The sequence below is a fragment of the Aquarana catesbeiana genome, linkage group LG02 (genome assembly GCF_042186555.1).
Source record: "Aquarana catesbeiana isolate 2022-GZ linkage group LG02, ASM4218655v1, whole genome shotgun sequence".
NCBI lineage: Eukaryota > Metazoa > Chordata > Amphibia > Anura > Ranidae > Aquarana > Aquarana catesbeiana.
In genome coordinates, this window is record NC_133325.1 from 220,891,860 (window position 1) to 220,912,796 (window position 20,937).

Sequence of the window (20,937 nt, forward strand, 5' to 3'; positions counted from 1 at the left end):
AAGTCAGTGGCCTTTACCATAGATATGATATACTTACAAATGTTTAATAATGATTGCCAATATTTTGCATTAGACATATTATTCAGCAAATTACATTCTTGCTCAGTTTTACAATTTTTTATGACCAGTAATAACCATAAAATTCATACGGTGAATAAAAGCATTTGTTGGTTCCATTGAAAATTGTATTTATTATGCGCTAAAGTTTAATATTACTGGTGGTATTAATTTGTTGAAAAGGCTGTGATTGTGGTTTGTAATAGACCAACATTTTTTGAAGCTTGCAGCTTTGCAGTCCAGCTTAAAATCTTAATAATGTAATTTATTTAACAAAATTAGCACTCCATACAGTCACACAGGGACACAATTTACATTTAGCACTCATTGAGGTGGGCGCCTGGCACCCATGCTATGCTCATAAGCCTTTTTTTGTGTCTGCATCTGCCCCGAGCCATGTGTAGCCATACTATAGAAGTGAAATATATGGTATTTTCTTAAACTAGGTAATTAAAGGAATAAGGGCGGGTACCATTATCCTTAGTATTCGGATAGTGAAAAAAAGGGGCTACTCCAAACTATTGCCCCATGGCAACGAGAATCTTGAGGACTATCTCGGTACCCAGGGATTCAGACAAGACAAAGTAAGTATAAAAAATATAAATTTATTGAGAAATAGGACGTGGATAAAAAAAACATTTAAGTACAAAAGTACATATAGTTATTGCATACAGTTACAGGTGGTTCAAAAGGGACCACTTAAACCCCACAGGTATATGGGGAATACAGATGTAGGTCCTGACGTAATCCTCTACCTGTTTTGTGACTGAGCCGCTTCTTCAGGAGGAATTGACCATATAAATCTACAGAGCAATACCATCTCATAATTACATAATCACAGGTATTTAGGGCAATAAAGAAAAAGCAAAATACAGTAAATAAGGTTGTGTTATGATCAGGCATAGCTAACCAGTGGAGGCCCAAAAGGGGCACCAGATGGCACAATTGGAGGCACCCAAAACAGGTAATCCCCCCACGGCAAACAGGGGAGACTCTAGAAGGTGCAATAACTGGAATTAAAAAAAATATATAGGGCATTCTAGTATGGGTCTAATATTCTGTGGACAGGAACACAGAAACAAAAAGAGGGAGGAGGGAAAAGGGAGGAAGGATGGGGGAAGGGGAAGAGGGAAAAAGAGGGAAGGAAAGGAAGGGGGGGGGAGGAAGAGAGTGGGCGGGGGGGGAAGGGAGAGAGTGGGGGGGAGGAAGGAGGGGGGGGACGAGAGGAGAGGAAAGGGGAGGTGAAAACCAGAGGGGGGGTGGGGGGATTACCCGTTTTAGGTGCCTCTAATTGTGCCGTCTGGTACCCCCTTTGGGCCTCCACTGGTAAACTATGTATTTTTCTGTAGATGTATATGGTCAATTCCTCCTGAAGAAGCGACTCAGTTGCGAAACATGTAGAGGATTACGTCAGGACCTACATATGTGATCCCCATATACCTGTGGGGTTTAATTGTTCTCTTTTGAACCACCTGTAACTGTGTGCAATAACTATTATATGTACTTTTGTACTTAATGTTTTTTATCTACGTCCTATTTCTCAATAAATGTATATTTACCTTGTCTGAATCCCTGGGTACCGAGATAGTCTTCAACATTCTCGTTGTCATGGGGCAATATTTTGGAGTAGCCCCTGACACGCCCCTTTTCCACTATACTATAGAAGTGGATGCAGTGGCTGAGACGCAGCCATATGTTAATATCTGGCAGCAGTGCAAAAGCAGGTGCATGGACCCGAATGCACACTGTCTGAATGAGCCCTTCGAGCAATTAATATTAAAACTTCCAATATGTACATCATTCCATGAGTCCATGAATTTGCATCAAGCAAACATCCATGCTTTTTCCAGTATGTTGGTCACACCACACAAAGAGAAAATATAACAAATTTTGATTTATTTTACATTAGCACATGATTTGTGCATTAGTGTTGTAAGATTTTTTGAATCTAGGTTTAAAATATTAAAAGGATAAGTTCACCTTTACAAAAAAAATAATAAGTGCATATTTTTTGCAGGTAAAAAAATGTGCATTTATTATTATTAATAATATTATTATTATTATTATTTTTTTTTTTTTTAGAAGCCTGGCAAGCATTGCACCCACAATCAGCAGATCGCAGGTGTAATGATCGCAGGTGTCTGTGTAGCTGTGTGCCTGTACCTCCGATCAGGGCAGGCAGTTACTGAATGACCGGAAGCTCAGTGAACCACCTAGAACATTTATTAGAGCCCTGGTAGTTCTGTGAGAACTAAAAGCCATCAGCAAATGCTGACTGTACTTGTAGTTGATTGATTCACAGGGATCTGTAAATGAATGACGTGGCTGTGTGGGTGGAGCCCTGCATGGCTGAACTCTTTTTGAATTAACAGTGGGTGCGGGGAGAAGATCCCCAGCCCACTGTCACAAAGAAGGGGGAGGATTGGGGGGAGAGGGGCAAATGCTGAACATGTTACACCCTAAATATAGATGGAACATGTTCAGAAAGGTGAACTTATCCTTTAAGTTGATGAGAATAATTTACCTTCTAGTTCATTGCTAAATTTATGTTTTCATTTCTTTCTTTCTTTTTTTTTCAGAGCTTATCTAAGCACAATCGAAGCAATATTGGAACAGAAGGAGGACCTCCACCATTTGTGCCTTTTGGGCAGGTAGTATTTTTTTCAGTTTTTGTCTACCATTAATAAAGCAACTGCAAAAAATTCATTGGGGGTTGATTAATAAAAAAGTCAAGAATTCTCAATATACAAGTTGAATATTCATCTTGCACATAATGGGTTGATTTATAAAGAATTTGACTTACCATTCACCCATTGAAAGTGCATGTACGCTCATTCTATATGAATGGGGTTAAAAAAAATGTAAACTGGCTTTAGCCTGTGCTGTTCAAAAAGGGAAAATACTGCATCTGGCCGCTAGATTGACCTAAGTATTATAGGACATTCCTTTGATACCCAGCTCCATTTATTGGCCAATTGCAGTATTTTCTGTTTTTAGTCAATTATTTACATTCAAACATAATACTTTATAACCTACAATATTTACAATTGTTTTTTGATCCAAATGCTCAGAACCACTGTACATGTTCTTTAACAGATTTAATTGCTATGGAATGTTTTACATATCAATCCCTAAGTGTGTTTTTATATGCATGAATGTGCTTTGCGTTAAGGCAGCCCGTTCATTTAGATTGGGCTGCCAATGCATGTCAACATTGTTACTGCAGCACATAGATGTGAAGCCAGCCTTACTTTGCAAAGTGAACAGTCTTATCTTCTTTAGTGATTCAACCCCACTATATCAGCCTCAGTCACAATACACCTTGTTGTGTAGCTCATAGTTTTTGCAGTTTCTGTCAGAAGAAAGGCTACACACTTTTGTTTTGGATTGTTCCTCCATCTTGATATAATACAGAAGGACATCTAGGTTTTAGGAGGCAAAGTTGACAAAGTCAAAACCATATAGGTAAACAGAACATGTATTTGTATAATGGATGTTTCTAGTTTAAAGTTGTGGACACTAATGGTTCTTGTCTATATATGTGCTTATCCAGCCCTACATTTAAGGCGGAGTTACATTCATTTTTCAGTTTATTAAAAGTCAGCAGCTACAAAATGTGTAGCTGCTGACTTTTAATAAACAGAAACTCACCTGTCCCATGGTCCAGCGATGTGGGTACCCGAAGCCTCGCTTCTCTCCCCCTCCTCTCCGTGGTGCCATAATTGCAACTGTGGGCACCTGGCTGTGACAGCTTGCAGCTTCACAGCTGGGTGCGCACTGCCCTCTCTTAGTGGCCAGGCAATCTTCTGGGACCTGTGACGTGTCCCAGAAGATTGCAGAAAGGGAGGGGGAGAGGAGGAGTCGCCTAAGCAGCCAAGCGACTGAAGCAGGAAGTACCTGTTAAAAGTAGGTACCCACTTCCCCCCAAAAAAATTACATTTTACTAAATGTGGTCAGTGAGTGCACGTTGTCAGCGAGTGCACGTTGGTCAGCGAGTACCTGTGTAATGTCTTTTTGTGTACCTGTGTAATATTTTTTTGAGTACCTGTGTAATGTCTTTTTGAGTACCTGTGTAATGTCTTTTTTCAGTACCTGTGTAATGTCTTTTTCAGTACCTGTGTATTGTCTTGTTGAGTATTCGTGTCAGGAAGCTAGTTGTTAGGTAATTTGGACAAGGTATAATCCCCAATCCTCATTAAATTAGTAGGTACGATGCCCGGTGGGTGTGGAGATGTGACTTGGTGTACATCTTGCGGCATGGAGGGCGAATACAGCTGTGCAAAATGTAAGCACATTTCTCTGGAAGCCCAGGTTCTGAATCTGGGGAAGCAACTGTCAGCACTGAGAAGACCCTCCATACTAAAGGAGAGCCAGGAACGTACACGGCAGGTGCCGGCAGGGGCCAGCACATAGGCTGGTGGAGACAGAGAGGAGCAGGCACTAGGAAAAAGTAGATGGGTGACCGTCAGGAAGGGTAGAGGGGGAAGTGCCAGGGTGGCCGATCCAGGGCTTGAGCATCTTAATAAGTACACTTCATTGAGTGACATTGGTGAAACCAGCCAGGGACCAGCACTGCTGGAGCTGAGGAACTCTCCTAGCTGCCGGGGGAAGAACTCCCTAGTGAGAATGGGGGGGGGGAGGAAAGACAGATTCTGGAAGCAGGGGACTCAATTCTTAAAAGGACAGAGAGGGCAATCTGTAAGAAAGACCTGAAGTGCCGAACTGTATGTTGTCTACCGGGCGCTCGGGTTCGGCACATCACGGATCTGGTGGACAGATTACTGGGAGGGGCTGGGGAAGACCCGGCTGTCATGGTGCACGTTGGCACCAATGACAAAGTCAGAGGCAGATGGGGTATCCTAAAGAACAATTTTAGGGACTTGGGAGCTAAATTAAGGAAAAGGACCTCCAGGTAGTATTCTCAGGAATACTAACGGTACATCGAGCCACACCAGAGGGCAGAGGGAGATTAGGGAAGTAAACAAGTGGCCGAGGAGCTGGTGTAGTAAGGAGGGGTTTGAGTTCCTGAAGCACTGGGCCGACTTCTCAGTCGATCACCAGTACTATAGAAAGGATGGACTGCACCTAAATGAGGAGGGTGCAGATCAGCTGGGAGTAAAGATGGCCAAAAAGTTAGAGAGATTTTTTAACTAGGCGACGGGGGGAGGGCCCAGAGGTAGAGATAGTCAGCACTAAGGATGAGCTCCGGCGTGTTCGCACTCTCCACGTGCAGAGCCCGCCAGGAAGTCGGCACGGCGCTGCGCTAATTACAGGCAGTGAGACATTTGCCCGATGTGCGGCTGCAGAGATCGGGAAATGTCTCTCTGCCTGTGATTAGCGCAGCACCATGCCGACTTCCTGGCGGACTCTGCGCGTGGAGTGTGCGAACGCGCCAGAGCTCATCCTTAGTCAGCACAGAACATATTCCAGAGGGTAGTATTGGGGGGCATTAGTGGTAGGTTGACTAAAGCACATAAACCCAAGGTAAGTATAGTAACAAGTCCTAGTTGCAATCTCGGAACACCCAATAAGAGGATAGTATGCGACCAGTCTAAACTACGTGGCATGTTCACCAATGCCAGGAGCCCGGCGGACAAGATGAGTGAACTAGAGATACTGTTGTACGAGAGTGATTTGGATTTTGTGGGAATTTCAGAGACCTGGTTCAACAGCTCTCATGATTAGCTGACAACCATTCAAGGGTATACCCTTTATCGCAGGGATAGAGAGGGTAAAAAAAGGGGAGGGGTATGCCTATATATCAAGAATAATGTACAAGTGAATGTGAGAGACAACATCACTAAAGGGGCTAGGGAGGAGGTGGAATCCATATGGGTAGAACTCCAAAGGAATGAAGTTAAGGGGAAAATAATACTGGGAGTATGCTATAGGCTCCCTAACCTGAGGGAGTAGGGGGAGATGGATCTCTTATCACAAGTTGGATTAGCAGCAAGGATGGGAAGTGTTATAATGGGGGATTTTATTTATCCAGACATAGACTGGGCCGAGGGAACCACGCATTTGTCTAATGCTACGTACACACGAGCGGACTTGCCAACGGGCTAAACTCTGTCGGCATTTCCGACGGAAAGATTTACAACATCTTCTATATCTGAGTCCGTCGGAAATGCAGACAGGAAGTCCAGCCGTGTGTACGCGGCATTAGCCTCGCCAGTTCCTAAATGTCTTGCAGGACAGTTTCATGGTTCAGATGGTAGACGCACAAACTAGAAATAAAGCGTTCCTGGATCTACTGATTACCAACAATACAGACCTGATCACGGATGTGGAAATACAGGGCATTTTAGGACACAATGATCACAGGTCAATTGGCTTCAGTATAAATAACACAAATAGGAAACATAAGGGGAATACAAAGACACTGAATTTCAAAAGAGCCAACTTCCCTAAACTATGAACCTTGCTAGAAGGCATGAATTGGGAAAAATCTTAGGAACAAAGAACACAGAGGATAGATGGGTTTGCTTTAAGAGCATATTAAATGAGGGCATCAGCCAATGCTTCCCATTGGGTAATAAATTTTAAAGTGCGAACAAAAGTCCCCGATGGCTTAACTCCAATGTAAAAACGCATATAAAAGCAAAGGAGAAGGCCTTCAAAAAAAACTTTATAAAGAATGAAACAAGAAATGTAAAGGTGCAATTAGGGTGGCTACGATAGAACACGAAAGACACATAGTGGAAGAGAGCAAAAAAAATCCCAAGAAATTCTTTAAGTATGTAAACAGTAAAAAGGGAGGACAGACCATATTGGCCCCATAAAGAATGAGGAAGGACATCTGGTTACAAAGGATGGAGAGATGGCGAAGGTATTGAATTTATTCTTCTCCTCAGTCTTCACGAGGGAATCGGTGGGCTTCAGTAACCAAAACTACAGTGTTTATCCTTATGACACATCACTGGAAGCACCTCCATGGTTAACAGAGGGCAGAATTAAAAGTAGACTTGGGAAACTTAACATTAATAAATCACTGGGACCAGATGGCTTGCATCCAAGGGTACTTAGGGAATTCAGTCAAGTAATTGCCAGACCATTGTTCTTAATTTTTACTGACAGTCTACTGACTGGAAAGGTACCACTGGATTAGAGAAAAGCCAATGTAGCACCAGTATTTAAAAAGGGCCCAAAATACATCCCTGGGAATTACAGACCAGTTAGCCTAACATCAATAGTATGCAAGCTCTTGGAGGGAATGATAAGGGACTATATACAAGATTTTAGTAATGAGAGTTGTATCATTAGCAGTAATCAGCATTGGTTTGACAAGAATGATTCTTCATGAATCAATCTATTAACCTTTTATGAGGAGGTGAGTTGCCATCTAGATAAAGGAAGGCCCGTAGACGTGGTGTATCTGGATTTTGCAAAAGCATTTGCACAGTTCCCCATAAACGTTTACTGTACAAAATAAGGTCCGTTGGCATGGACCATATCGTGAGTACATGGATTGAAAACTGGCTACAAGGGCGAGTTCAGAGGGTGGTGATAATTGGGGAGTACTCAGAATGGTCAGGGGTGGGGAGTGGGGTCCCCCAGGGTTCTGTGCTGGGACCAATCCTATTTATTTTGTTCATATACGACCTGGAGGATGGGGCAAATAGTCACAATCTCTGTATTTGCGGACGATGCTAAGCTAAGCAGGGCAATAACTTCTCCGCAGAATGTGGAAATCTGAACAGATTAATGGGGTGGGCAACTACATGGCAAATGAGGTTCAGTGTAGAAAAATGTGAAATAATGCATTTGGGTACAAAAATATGAATGCAATCTATAAACTGAGGGGAGAACCTCTGGGGGAATCTAGGATGGAAAAGGACCTGGGGGTCTTAGTAAATGATAGGCTCAGCAATGCCAAGCTGCTACTAACAAAGTAAACAGAATATTGGCATGCATTAAAAAGGGGATCAACTCCAGAGATTAAACGATAATTCTCCCGCTCTACAAGACTCTGGTCCGGCCGAACCTAGAGTATGCTGTCCAGTTCTGGGCACCAGTCCTCAGGAAGGATGTACTGGAAATGGACGCGTACAAAGAAGGGCAACAAAGCTAATAAAGGGTCTGGAGGATGTTAGTTATGAGGAAAGGTTGCGAGCACTGAACTTATTCTCTCTGGAGAAGAGCAATTGAGAGGGGATATGATTTAAATTTACAAATTCTGTACTGGTGACCCCACAATAGGGATAAAACTTTTTCGCGGAAGGGAGTTTAACAAGACATGTGCCACTCATTAAAATTAGAAGAAAAGAGGTTTAACCTTAAACTACGTAGAGGGTTCTTTACGGTAAGAGCGGCAAGGATGTGGCATTCCCTTCCACAGGCGGTGATCTCAGCGGTGAGCATCGATAGTTTCAAATAACTATTAGATAAGCACCTGAACAACCAGAACATACAGGGATATACAATGTAATACTGACATATAATCACACACATAGGTTGGACTTGATGGACTTGTGTCTTTTTTCAACCTCACCTGCTATGTAACTTTGTACTCAAACACACATCCAAATCACAAAATATTATTCTATATGCCATGATACTTGTATAGTGGTATAGACATTTTTGGATGTGAATGTAAATTAAAGGGGTTGTAAACTCTTGTGTTTTTTCCCCTGCTCCCCCCCCCCCCCATTTTATTTACCTGACGCGCTCTTCCTCTGCCCAGGGTTCTTGGCTCTTGATTGGATAGATTCATAGCAGCGCAGCCATTGGCTCCCGCTGCTTTCAATCAAATCCGGTGACGTGGGCGCAAGGGGACGGGGCCGAGTCCAGCATTCATGTCTGTGGACGCAAATGCTTGACTCGGGAGCACACCCGCAAGGTAACCCCCCCCGGGAGAGCACTTCTCCTAGGGGGTTATCTGATACGGGGAGGAGCCGCAGAGGGACCCCAGAAGAGGATGTTCGAGTCTACTCTGTGCAAAACGAGCTGCACAGTGGAGGTAAGTATGATATGTTTATTAAAGAAAAATAAAAAACAAGCCTTTACAATCACTTTATTGGCTGTTTATGCATGTTTGAGCCTATGAACATAATTTTTTTTAAGTTTTTTGTGCTTACAGGGTCTTTTACCTGATATAGTATGTTCTATAAACTGTGTATAGATCTTAAATGCTGACTGCTGTTTTCCATGTCTTGTTTTAGCGCCTTGCGTCTGCTACTTCAGTAGACAGCAAAGAACTTGATAGCCGGAAAACGCTGCAAGCCTCCAATGCCACCAAAACTGTGGGAGAAAATGATGAGTTTGAGAAACAAAGAATAGCTGCTATTGCTGAAGTGGCAAAAAGCAAAGAGGTTTAAGACTTTTTTTTTTTATTTCATCATTAATATTACCCATTCCTTAGAAATGCAATTATTATACTTTTTGTGAATTTGTTAATTGAAATCCATGTTCATAATGGATTCTCAGCTTATAACTGTATAAATGAGACACATTTTTATAGATGAACAGATTATTATCTAGTACCTTGACCTTGGGTAGTAATAACTGGTCTGATTTCACCTCTGATTGGATGGCTAATACAATGTTTAAGCAAGGGCTTGGCCAGTTAAGACTGCACTAGGTGCTAATAAGAAGTACACCCAGTAGTTGGAAACACTTCTTATTGCTTACAGCGATTTTGCAATTTGTTGAAAAGCCCCTGTAAAATCTAGTCTGTCCTAGCCTTTTTTCATTGAGAATGGTCAGTCACTGGAGATATACTATTGTACTATAAAAGGTGAGCAGATACACCTCCACTGTTTGCCTATTATAGGTTTTACTTATAAAAATAAAGCAAAGAGAGAAATTGTGTTTTAAAACTTGATTTCAACATTTGATTCATTTTTTAAATATCTTTACTGATAAGATGGCAAAGAGAGCCACCTCTGAATTTAACTTTGGTTATTTTTTTCACAGTATTCTGTTAATCTCAGAGAAATGGGTTATACTACTGCCTTCAGAAGATTTCGACACTGGCAAACAAAAAAAGCTTGAAAAAAATTAAAAGACAGGCGCTAGCCTTTTAGTGCATAATTATAAACAATCTCTTTGATTTCAAAATATATAACAAGTGATGGAAAAAATTGTCAAGTCCAAATTCTTAGATCAAGAGAAATCAACATGATATTATAACAATTGTGAAGTAATTCTTTCATCTTTTAGTTAGAAAAGTGCTTCTCCATGTGCCCAAGTGACATGTACACTCACCAGATGGGTGTGTTCGACCAGCAGCCTACAAGCCTGATGTATTAGCTCCAGTATGTGTGATGTCAGATCTTCTCTAGGACAGTTTGAAAACGCCTCCCAGCTTATAGATGTTACTATGATGAAACTCATTCACTCACATGAGTAAAGAAAAACCCAGAGATGAATTATTGTGCAGTATATTTTATTTAAAAAGTTGATACAATCAAAGATAGTTAAAATACACTCCCATTTTGTGGGTACCAGTGAGCTCCCCTGCTCATGGTCTTCTCTTCACCTGTTTTCAAATTTTTGCCAGGTGGATGTTTAGGCTTCTTCTGATGCCAGTTTTGGGCGTAAGGACCTTCAGGCAACTGTTTGAACTGGAGGTTGCCCCTAGTTTTATTCTGTTTATTAATTTCATTGGGCTGCCCTACCCTCAGAAACACATGGAAAGAAGCCCCTGACCCTTTTTTTAAAATTGGTCCACACTTAAACTGCTGTTTGCCAGTGCGTGGGGATATCTTTAAGAATGTGTGTGGATACCATAAAGAGCAGCATGTTTGTCTACGTATCAGGAACACGCAAAGTTTTGTACACGTTCCTCGAGACGCAGTACCGTGAACCCAGCCTGAGAATTGGGATGCCCCGAGACTGATAATACTTTTCAAGGGCGCCTTGACTGGAAAAAGGTTGAGACGATTTGCAATTTATTTGATTACAGCTTTCTGGGGGATTGTTTACTTAGGCTAATTAAAGATACTTTTCAATTGGCTGTTCTGGATTGTTCTGCTTCCAACCTTACTTACATTTTTTGTTTACTTTCCCTTAAGCTGCTATCTTGAAAAGTTTTCCTTAGTTCACAATCCTTTCACTCTCAAAATATGCGCACTTTAGTTTAGCATAACTATCACTGTGATTACTGTCCCAACGGTTATACTAACCTCTTACTATACAAGATACAATTTACAAGTTTAATAAACTGTTAGGGAAAGCAGTTTGTGTACAGCTGGCTGTAGATTGTTTTTGTTGTTTTTTTTAAAAAATGAATAATTATTGTATAAGATATTGCAGGCGTATAAGTGATTGCAGTGCAGTGAAAGCCCACAAGCTAACGTTTGTAAAATATTTATGTTTTATTAAACACCAAAGACTTTGCTGATTTTAGGATTAATCACCTGTTTAAGGATTATTCTGAATCAGCAGTCCAACAGAGAGCACTACTTGATAAACTAGGCTCTTGTTTGTTTATGTTGTTTTATTGGCTGTGGATGCCAAAACCCCATCTTGTTTTCTATAAATAAGTCTTAATAATGTGTGCATCAGTATCCTGATTAGCTTGCTGGAAGCTGATTGACATAACGATCACATTTTCTGGAGTCTTTGGATGCTGCTGACTTTTATCCTCCACAGGAAACTGCAGAAACTTGAACTCGGTGTAAAATCTTTGGAACTTAGCTAGTTTAATGCTCGTGTTATTTTATATCCCGCTATATGGTTTTCCATTTGCCTTTATTGTTATGATTCAGTTCAGAGTAGCACATAAACATGAACATTATATAACTTATTTTTACGGCTTGAAACATTGACAAGAAAGAAGCAGCCAATGAGTGGATTATTGTTCAGTTTTTTGGAAATTAACATATTATTTATCAGTAGGTACAGCTCAATAATAAAAAATGAAGCTCTTGTGGATTTGTTGCATCCTGTGTAATGACTTAATCTTTAGGATGAGATTAGAAAGGAGTTTTTCTTTTTAACACAGCCTTTCTTATCTCTAGACCAAGACGTTTGGAGGAGGTGGTATTGCTGGAAGCAATCTCAATACAGGTGCTGGAGGGAGTCGTAACAGGGAAGTGTTCCAGAAAGAGAGAATAATCAGAAGTGAAAGCAGATCAGAAGGAGTGTATCGTGAGCTGGTAAGCTTTAACTGGAAAACAAAGAATTGCATAACAACATCGTGAACAAAAGCAAATACAATTTCTCCTCTGTCACTTATATTCCCCAAACTCACACACTCACTCTGTCTCTCTCTCCACACGCTTTATTTCCATATCTTTCGTTACCCCCACTTCATTTCACTTATTTACTCTTTTGAATTATTACAGTTGGGCAGAGGATCTAGGAATAAAAAAACTAGTACAAATAGATTTAGAGAGCGCTTTTTCCCACGAGCTATTAGGGCCATATATGTGAAATTAACTTAGTGATTCTAAACAAATGTTATTCTTTTAAATAACAAACATGTAATACTTACCTGCTTTGTGCAGTGGTTTTGCACAGAGCAGTCCAGATCCTCATCTCCGTGGATCCCCCGCCAGCTCCTTGCTCCTCCCACCACCCGCATGCCCCCATAGCAAGCCACTTGCTATGGGGGCACTTGTGCGGGCTCGCTCCCGAGTCCCACTGTTTGCATCTGTTGACACCGACAGCGGGACTTTGCCCCGCCCCCACTCCCTGCCACTGGCTGTTATTGACAGCAGCAGGAGCCATGTGTCAGAGCCAATTAGGAGGGAGAGAGCAAAGAGAGCCTCTGCTCTTGTGCCCATCGCTGGATCGAGATCGAGCTCAGATAAGTATAAGGTGGGGCTGGGGGGGGGGTGGACTGCATGCAGAAGGTGTAGTATTTGACCTTCATGCATAGAATGCATTAACCACTTTCCCAACCGCCCACAGTACATATACGTCATTACTTTGACGTTAAATACCTTTGTTATGGCAGCAGCTAGGTGCCATAACCCTGGTATTATTTTGTACTGTTGGTGATTCTGCGTCGGATAAAAGTGGTCCCAGCGGCAGATTCGCCACAGGATAATTTTTAGAGGAGGCGGGAAGGGCATAGCGCTGAGCCCCCACTCAGCCATATGCCCTTGGAGAACCGGAGCGACGTCTGAAGTCACTTCCTCTTCCACTTCCTCTCGGGCTTAAAGGGATTAATTTTTTTTCTTATAGTCAAAGTGTCTTGCTTTTAAGGGTAAATGAGAGATCTGAGATCTCTCAATAAAGAGGACCTGTCATGCTTATTTATATTACAAGGAATTGTTTACATTTCTTGTAATAGGATTAAATGTGATCAAAATAAATAAAGGGACAGTGTAAAAATAAAAAGTAAAAAAAAATAAATAAAGCACATTGTCCCTTTGTGCTCGTGTGCAGAAGCGAACGCATATGTAATGGATATAATTTAACAAGTGATGGTGCCAACAAAAATTTTTCAAGTGAAATCAAGAAAAAGCTGCCCCTTTTTCAAGTGAACAAATCACCCATAAATAAATACAAAAACAAAATATAAAAGGACAGCGCTAATTTGTGCAGTAATAGGTGATCTTAATTGTCCGTGCTCCACCAACACTCCTGTGGGAGAAAAGAACAAACTCACCAGATGCTAAATGCTAATACTGTTAAGTATAGTATTTGTTATGCCCCTCACTACACGTGACTGAGGTGTATTCGGGCACACTGTTAACTCCTCTCATACCAATGCATTCCAGTAGGCGCAGAATCCTTTTGAACTTTTATTGATACAAGATAGAGAAAAACTGTAACAGATACAGACAAAATGCGATTAATAAAGATCATACAATTAGTACCTCCCTATCTATCTATCTAGCTGAAGATACAATTAATAAACATACCGAAGATGAATCCGGATGACTAACGTAGAGCTTAGCAGCAGATGTGTATGCTTCTATGGTAAGAAAAGATGAAAAGGAGGAAGCTGATGCAAGGCCTGATGGGATTGAAAGTACGGAGGCTAGCATGTACCAAATCTAACCAGCTATACTAAATGACATGAAATAGATATAGCGCAGTTATGCAAAATGGTCACTAGATGGCAGCATAGAGCAATCTAATTAAATCAGAGAGTCAATAGGAAAATCACAAGCCTTATTAAAGAAGGCATGACACTCCCTGCTTGGTTTCCCACGGATACCACACATCATGACACTCCGGAGGAGAGTAACAAAATAAGTTCAAAAACATGTCTGAGGAAAAGTTTAGGCTGGCCTTGCCTAATGACTTTGAGCTCAACTTTCCTAATGTTTCCATCTTCACTGGGAAACACTTGGGTTATCAAACCCAAAGGCCACTCGTTTCTCTTGGATTGAGAGTCTTTCATGAGAACAATGGCGCCAGGCTGTAAGTTGGGTTTGCTGTCTTGCCACTTGTTCCTGGTCTGTAGATTAGACAAGTATTGTTTCTTCCACTTGTTCCAAAAGGTGTCAGCTAACACTTGTACTCTTTTCCATTGACATCTGTATAAGTCCTTTGTGTCTAGATTGACTGAAGGAGCTGTGATCACCTCAACTTTCTGAGTGAGCAAAGTGGAAGGTGTAAGCAAGAAAGGATCTTTGGGATCATTAGGTATAGATGTCAAAGGTCTGGCATTCATTACAGCTGATACTTCAGCCATGAAGTTTGTCAGAGTCTCATGTGTGAGTTTTGAAGTTCCCAAATGTAGAAACATTGAATCTAGGATTCTTCGAGCAATACCAATCATACCCTCCCAGGCACCTCCCATGTGAGAAGAGTGTGGGGGGTTAAATGTCCATGTACAACCCTGTTCTGAAAGGTATCTCTCTACACGTTCTGTGTCGAGGTTTGAAGTGATATTCAATTCTTTGCAAGCTCCAACAAAGTTGGTTCCTCTATCAGAGCGTATGCGTTTGACAGGGCCTCTAATAGAGATGAATTGTCTCAGGGCAATGATAAAGCTGGATGTGTATAAGGACTCAGTTACTTCTATGTGTACAACTCTAATGCACATACAAGTAAACCTGACAGCCCAACGTTTGCTGTTGGCACTGCCTCCTCTGGTTTGTCGTGTGATGACAGCCCAAGGCCCAAACACGTCAAGGCCGACGTTTGTGAAAGGGGGTTCTGTACTGGGTCGGTCTGCAGGAAGGTTGGCCATTTTCTGGGTTTGAAACATACCACGAAGCTTACGACAGGTGATACATTTGAAAATGGTTTTACTCACAAGTCTCTTGGCTCCCACTATCCAGAGTCCAGCTGCACGCAAGGCTCCTTCGGTGAACAAACGTCCTTGGTGTTTTATCTGTGTGTGGTAGAATTCCACAAGTAAAGACGCAACATGGTTGTTTGGTATTATGATAGGATTACTTTCACCACTATCAAGTCCTGCATTTGAAATACGTCCTCCAACTCTTAACAGTCCTTCATTGTCTATAAAGGAGTTGAGTTTCCTTAGAGGACAGTTCTTTGGAATGTTCTTGCGATTTTGAAGACATTCTAGTGTTACTGCATAAGTCTCTTGTTGGACACAGCGGATGATTACATTTTTTGCTTCTGTGAGTTCATCTACTGTATATGGTTTGTGGCAGTAATGCTAACCTTTGAAATAACTTGGGGTACGTTTAAAGGATCTGGCTATGTGAACCAAGCAAGCAGTAGCTCTTTGTAAGGACTTCCAAGTGGAGAATTTGAGGAAGCGCTTGGATCCCAACAGTTGGTTAGAAATTGTTGTATGTAGTGTGGAAACCTGAGGACAGATATCGGAGTCAGATTCAGGTTCTAGCAGTACATATGTCTCCCTTACTGGAGTGGTAGGCACTGAATTGTACAGGAAGGGTGGTCCTGTGAGCCATGTAGTGTCTTTGAGACGGGATGCTGGTACAGACCTTGTAGCATGATCTGCTGGGTTATGATCAGTTGAGACATAATGCCACTGGGTGGGCTGTGTCCACTTCCTGCGGGTGGTGGGAGGAGCAAGGAGCTTCCTTAGGACTCTGTTGTGTACATAGACATAGAATCTCCTACTTTCGTTGTAAATGTAACCCAACACTACCTTGCTGTCTGTGTAAAACTCTGTGTCCTCGAGTTCTAGATCCATCTCAGATGTAATAAGTTCTGCTATTTCTACTGCTAGTACAGCAGCACACCGTTCCAATCTTGGAATGGTGGTTTCAGGACATAGTGCTAGCTTGGCTTTGCCCATAACAAACCCAATATGAACTTGGCCCTCGATGTCTACTGACTTGAGGTAGGTTACTGCTCCTATTGCTTTAACTGAAGCATCGCAGAATACACATAACTTTGTAGACTGAACCCTTGTGGGAGGAAAGTGGGTGTATGGTCTATGTACGTGTAGGTTGGATAAAATCTTTAAAGAACCTCTCCATGTTACCCATAATGTCTCTTTCTCAGAAGGTAGTGGAGAATCCCAATCACATGTGTCTGCAGTAAGCTCTCTAAGCAGAATCTTACCTTGGATGGTAATTGGTGCTGCAAACCCGAGTGGATCATACAGGCTGTTGATGGTGGATAAGACACCTCGCCGTGTGAAGGGCTTTGTCTCTTGGTCAACCTGAAAGGTAAGGGTGTCAGACTTGAGGTCCCAGTTGAGTCCTAGGCTGCGTTGCATAGGAAGGGAGTCTGTAGCTAAGTCCAGATCTTTGAAGTCACTGGCATAATCTTGGGAAGGGAAGGCCTCCATGACGACCTTGCTGTTTGATGTTATCTTATGCAGTCTGAGATTTGAAGAGGCAAGCGTGCTTTGAGTCCTCTTGAGTAGACTTATTGCAGCTTCAGGTGAAGAAAGTGATTTCAGACGATCATCTACATAAAAGTCTCTTTCAATAAACTGTGTAACGTCTTTCTCACCTTCTTGGGCAGATAGCTTAAGTCCATAGATGGCAACAGCAGGATATGGACTGTTACCAAAAACGTGCACTTTCATGCGGTATTCTGTAATGTTTTTAGTAGGGTCATTGTCTTTGAACCATAGGAATCTCAAGAAGTTCCTGTGTTCTTTCTTGACTTGGAAGCTGTGGAACATTTGCTGAATGTCTGCAACTATGGCAACTGCTTCTTTGCGGAATCTGATGAGAACACCAAGAAGTGTGTTGTTGAGATCTGGTCCCTTTAGGAGGACATCATTTAATGAGACCCCTTGATGCCGTGAGCTGGAGTCAAACACTACCTGGCTTATTGGGGTGGTAGACACCGAAGATTGGTAGGTACCAGCACTCTTCATTGTCTTTTAGAGGTGGGGCTATCTCAGCATGGTCATCCTCAAACATCTTACTCATGAATGAGAAGAAATGCCCTTTCATTTCTGTTTTTCTTTGAAAATTGGATCTGAGGGAAGAAAAGCGTTTCAAAGCTTGTTCTCTGTTGTTAGCAAGACGGGGTCTCTGCGCTTTGAAAGGCAGGGGTGCCACCCAGCTGTTTTCGTTGGTTTTGTAGAATCCCTGTCTCATTATCTCCAAGAAGATATGATCTTCAATAGATGGGCCAATTTTGTGATCTTCTTTAGTCCTTTGGAAAACTGAGCACCCTAAATGATCTCTGTCTTCATGACAAAGAAGATTAGCGGTGTAAGGGCTGGAATGAATTACACTGGCAGGCTTCTCTCTTACAAGGAATCTGTTGGTGCAAGGCTGAAATAGGGATGGACGCCCGCCTTCTAGTGTCTTTGTAAAGAGAGAGTTCACGCTGGTTGGTTTGTGAACACTCCCTAGGCATACGTTGCCTATGATGACCCATCCTAGATCTAGTTTCTGGGCATAAGGGGAGTTGTGAGGACCACTGATTTGTTTTCTCACCTTGTGAACTCTGATGATGTCCCTCCCAAGGAGTAGCACTATCTCGGCCTGGGGATCCAGTTCAGGGATGAGATGTGCTATGCCCCTCAGATGTCCGTGATGAAGTGCCACCTCTGGTGTAGGGATCTCCTCTCTATCCGTTGGGAACTGATTGCACTCGATTAGAGTTGGCAGAGGCAGGGTTGTCTGACCATCAAAGGATTCGATTTGGTAACCAATGGCTCTTCTCCCAGTTTCTTCACTTACCCCTGTACAAGTCTTAAGTAAGTATGAAGAGCCGGCATCCATGATTTTGAAAGTGTCAAAGAAGGCTGAGCTGGCTAGTGATCTGTTGCTTTGATCGTCCATGGTCACGTATAGCTTCACTGCTTTTTCTCTGCGACCTGTGGGGTAAACTGTGACAAGACAAATCTTAGAGCAGGATTTGTTAGACAGACCTTCTCCACAGACTTGGGTGCATCGGGGTGTAACTACAGGAGGTACTGTGTCTTGTTGCTCCCCGCCGTGCTCTTCCACTGTGGGTGAGGGGGTAAGAGTCCATGGCGCTGGCCCTGGATGTAGAGCTGTGTTGTGCTCTGAGCTGTTGCACTCAGAGCAGTTGATGCTCACCTTACAGTCTTTCCCACGGTGAGAAGTTGATGCGCAGCACCTGTAACAAAGTCTGTTTTCCTTAAAGAAGGTTCTGCGATCTTGGAGAGTCTTTTCTGTAAAACCTCTGCACATTGACAACGAATGAGGCTTCTTGTGAAGAGGACACTCTCTGCTTGGATCCTGTGCTGGAGATACACTTGTTTTGCATACTGCAACAGGTGCGTCTTTGAAGTTGCGGGTTAGAGCAGGCTTACTTGACCTAGGGTGAGCAGAGTCAGATGATGAGATGTCAAAACTAGGATCATTTTTAACCTTTGCTTGATAGCGAATAAAGTCCACAAAATAAGAGAATGGTGGGAAGGGGACGTTGTGCTTTTGCTTGTATTTGGAGCCTCGTGAAATCCAGGTTTCTTGAAGGCTGTAAGGTAGCTTTTGCACTATAGAGTTAACGCCACGGGCTGTGTCCAGAAAGGCAAGGCCTGGCAAGTCTCCTTCTGCTTTGGCTATTTGGAGTTCTGTCACTAGGTCACTCAATTCTCTCAGCTTCTGGTAGCCTTTGTTAGGAATCCTGGAAAAGTCCTCTATTCTCTTAAAAAGAGAGTTTTCTATAACTTCTGGGGAACCGTAACATTCATCGACCCTTTCCCTTATCATGCTCAGCCCTCTGGTTGGGTAATTAATGTTAATGTCTCTGATTCTCCTTGCATGCTCTGACGACTCATTCCCTAGCCAATTGACTAAGAGATCGGCTTCTTCACTTGCTTTTAGCTCAAGGTCTCTAGTTGCATTTCTGAAGGACGAACGCCATGCTCTATAACTTTCAGGGCGATCGTTAAACTTTGCAAGTCCCTTTGCTAACAGTTCACGTCGTGCTAAGAACTTGAAGAAATCTGACATACCTTGATCGTTGTGTGAGTAGCCAGGGGGCGCTCTGTTGTGCCAGGAACTTGGTGGGTATTTGCGGTCATCAGAGATACAGTCGCTGTGTCTTTTAACCCGTCGTTCTTCATTTTCAATTTGGTCAACTGTGACGTAGTGTTTTGATAGCCTGGCTGCAGAATGTGCTGAAAACTGACTGAGTGCGGGTTTACTTTCTTGCTTGACGTAAGGCCTGTGAATGGCAGGGGTTGATTCCGCTCTCAGTGCTGTAAGTGGGCAGTTGTCTGGTTCGGCGTGTCGCCGCACATATTTTGAGGTACGCTCTGTACCGTCGTCAGGAACGGATTTTCTTTCAAGTACGTTGCTGAGCCGCTCACTTGTGGGCTTTGCAAGTTCTTCTAAGATGTCTGCCTCGGCCGCAGCAGCCGCAGACTCCTTCTCTTCAGCTAGTTCCTCCAATGCAGTTTCCATACGTAACTTTTCTAATTTAAGTTGCATCTCGGCAAATGCAGCTTTTATTTCTTTTTAGGCAAATGCAGCTTTTATTTTGGCCTCCTTTGCCGCAAAGTCAGCTTTACTTTTGCAGATTCTGCCTTTACGTGGGCAATGGCAATTGTTTCGCTTTTCACTGACCTCCTTGTGCTCATGGAGTAAACTTCTGACCTTGTTGTGAAGTGCTCTGACTGTCTGTGACATGGTGTCCGGCTATATGGAAGCTGATAACACTGCTGTATTACTGGTGTTCTGTATGATAGCTGTGCTTAGAAGCCTTTGCTTTGCTGCTGTTCTGTATGCCAGCCGTGCTTAGAAACCTTTGTTTTACTTTTATGCCCCTCACTACACGTGACTGAGGTGTATTCGGGCACACTGTTAACTCCTCTCATACCAATGCATTCCAGTAGGCGCAGAATCCTTTTGAACTTTTATTGATACAAGATAGAGAAAAACTGTAACAGATACAGACAAAATGCGATTAATAAAGATCATACAATTAGTGCCTCCCTATCTATCTATCTAGCTGAAGATACAATTAATAAACATACCGAAGATGAATCCGGATGACTAACGTAGAGCTTAGCAGCAGATGTGTATGCTTCCATGGTAAGAAAAGATGAAAAGGAGGAAGCTGATGCAAGGCCTGATGGGATTGAAAGTACGGAGGCTAGCATGTACCAAATCTAACCAGCTATACTAAATGACTACATGAAATAGATATAGCGCAGTTATGCAAAATGGTCACTAGATGGCAGCATAGAGCAATCTAATTAAATCAGAGAGTCAACAGGAAAATCACAAGTCTTATTAACCACTTGCCGACTGCCTCACGTCTATATACGTGAGCAGAATGGCACGGGCAGGCAAAATCACGTACCCATACGTGCGTTTTGCCCCTCCGCCCAGCCCGGCCCATACGTGATTGCCTTCCCGCGGGCGGGAGGTCCGATCGGACCCCCCCCCCCCGGTGCCAGCAGCGGTCGGCATTTGGCTAGGAGCGATGAGAGACGAGGGGGAGACCATCCGATCGTGGCCCCCCCCTCGCGATCGCTCCCAGCCAATGAGGAACATCCCCTGCCTGTGTATAGTACACACAGGCAGAGGATGTGATGTCATCTCTCCTCGGCTCGGCAGTTTCCGTTCTAGCGCCGAGGAGAGAAGACAT

The 20,937-nt window shown here is 42.7% G+C and overlaps 1 protein-coding gene across 1 annotated transcript in view; it reads left to right on the forward strand.

Moving 5' to 3' along the window:
- TDRD3 (tudor domain containing 3) overlaps positions 1–20,937 on the forward strand; it is a 467,037-nt gene that overhangs the window by 310,626 nt on the left and 135,474 nt on the right. Inside the window, exons 6-8 of the mRNA XM_073614239.1 lie at positions 2,637–2,708; positions 9,219–9,368; positions 12,021–12,158. Coding sequence (XP_073470340.1) covers positions 2,637–2,708; positions 9,219–9,368; positions 12,021–12,158 — 360 coding nt within the window. The remainder of the gene's footprint in view (positions 1–2,636; positions 2,709–9,218; positions 9,369–12,020; positions 12,159–20,937) is intronic.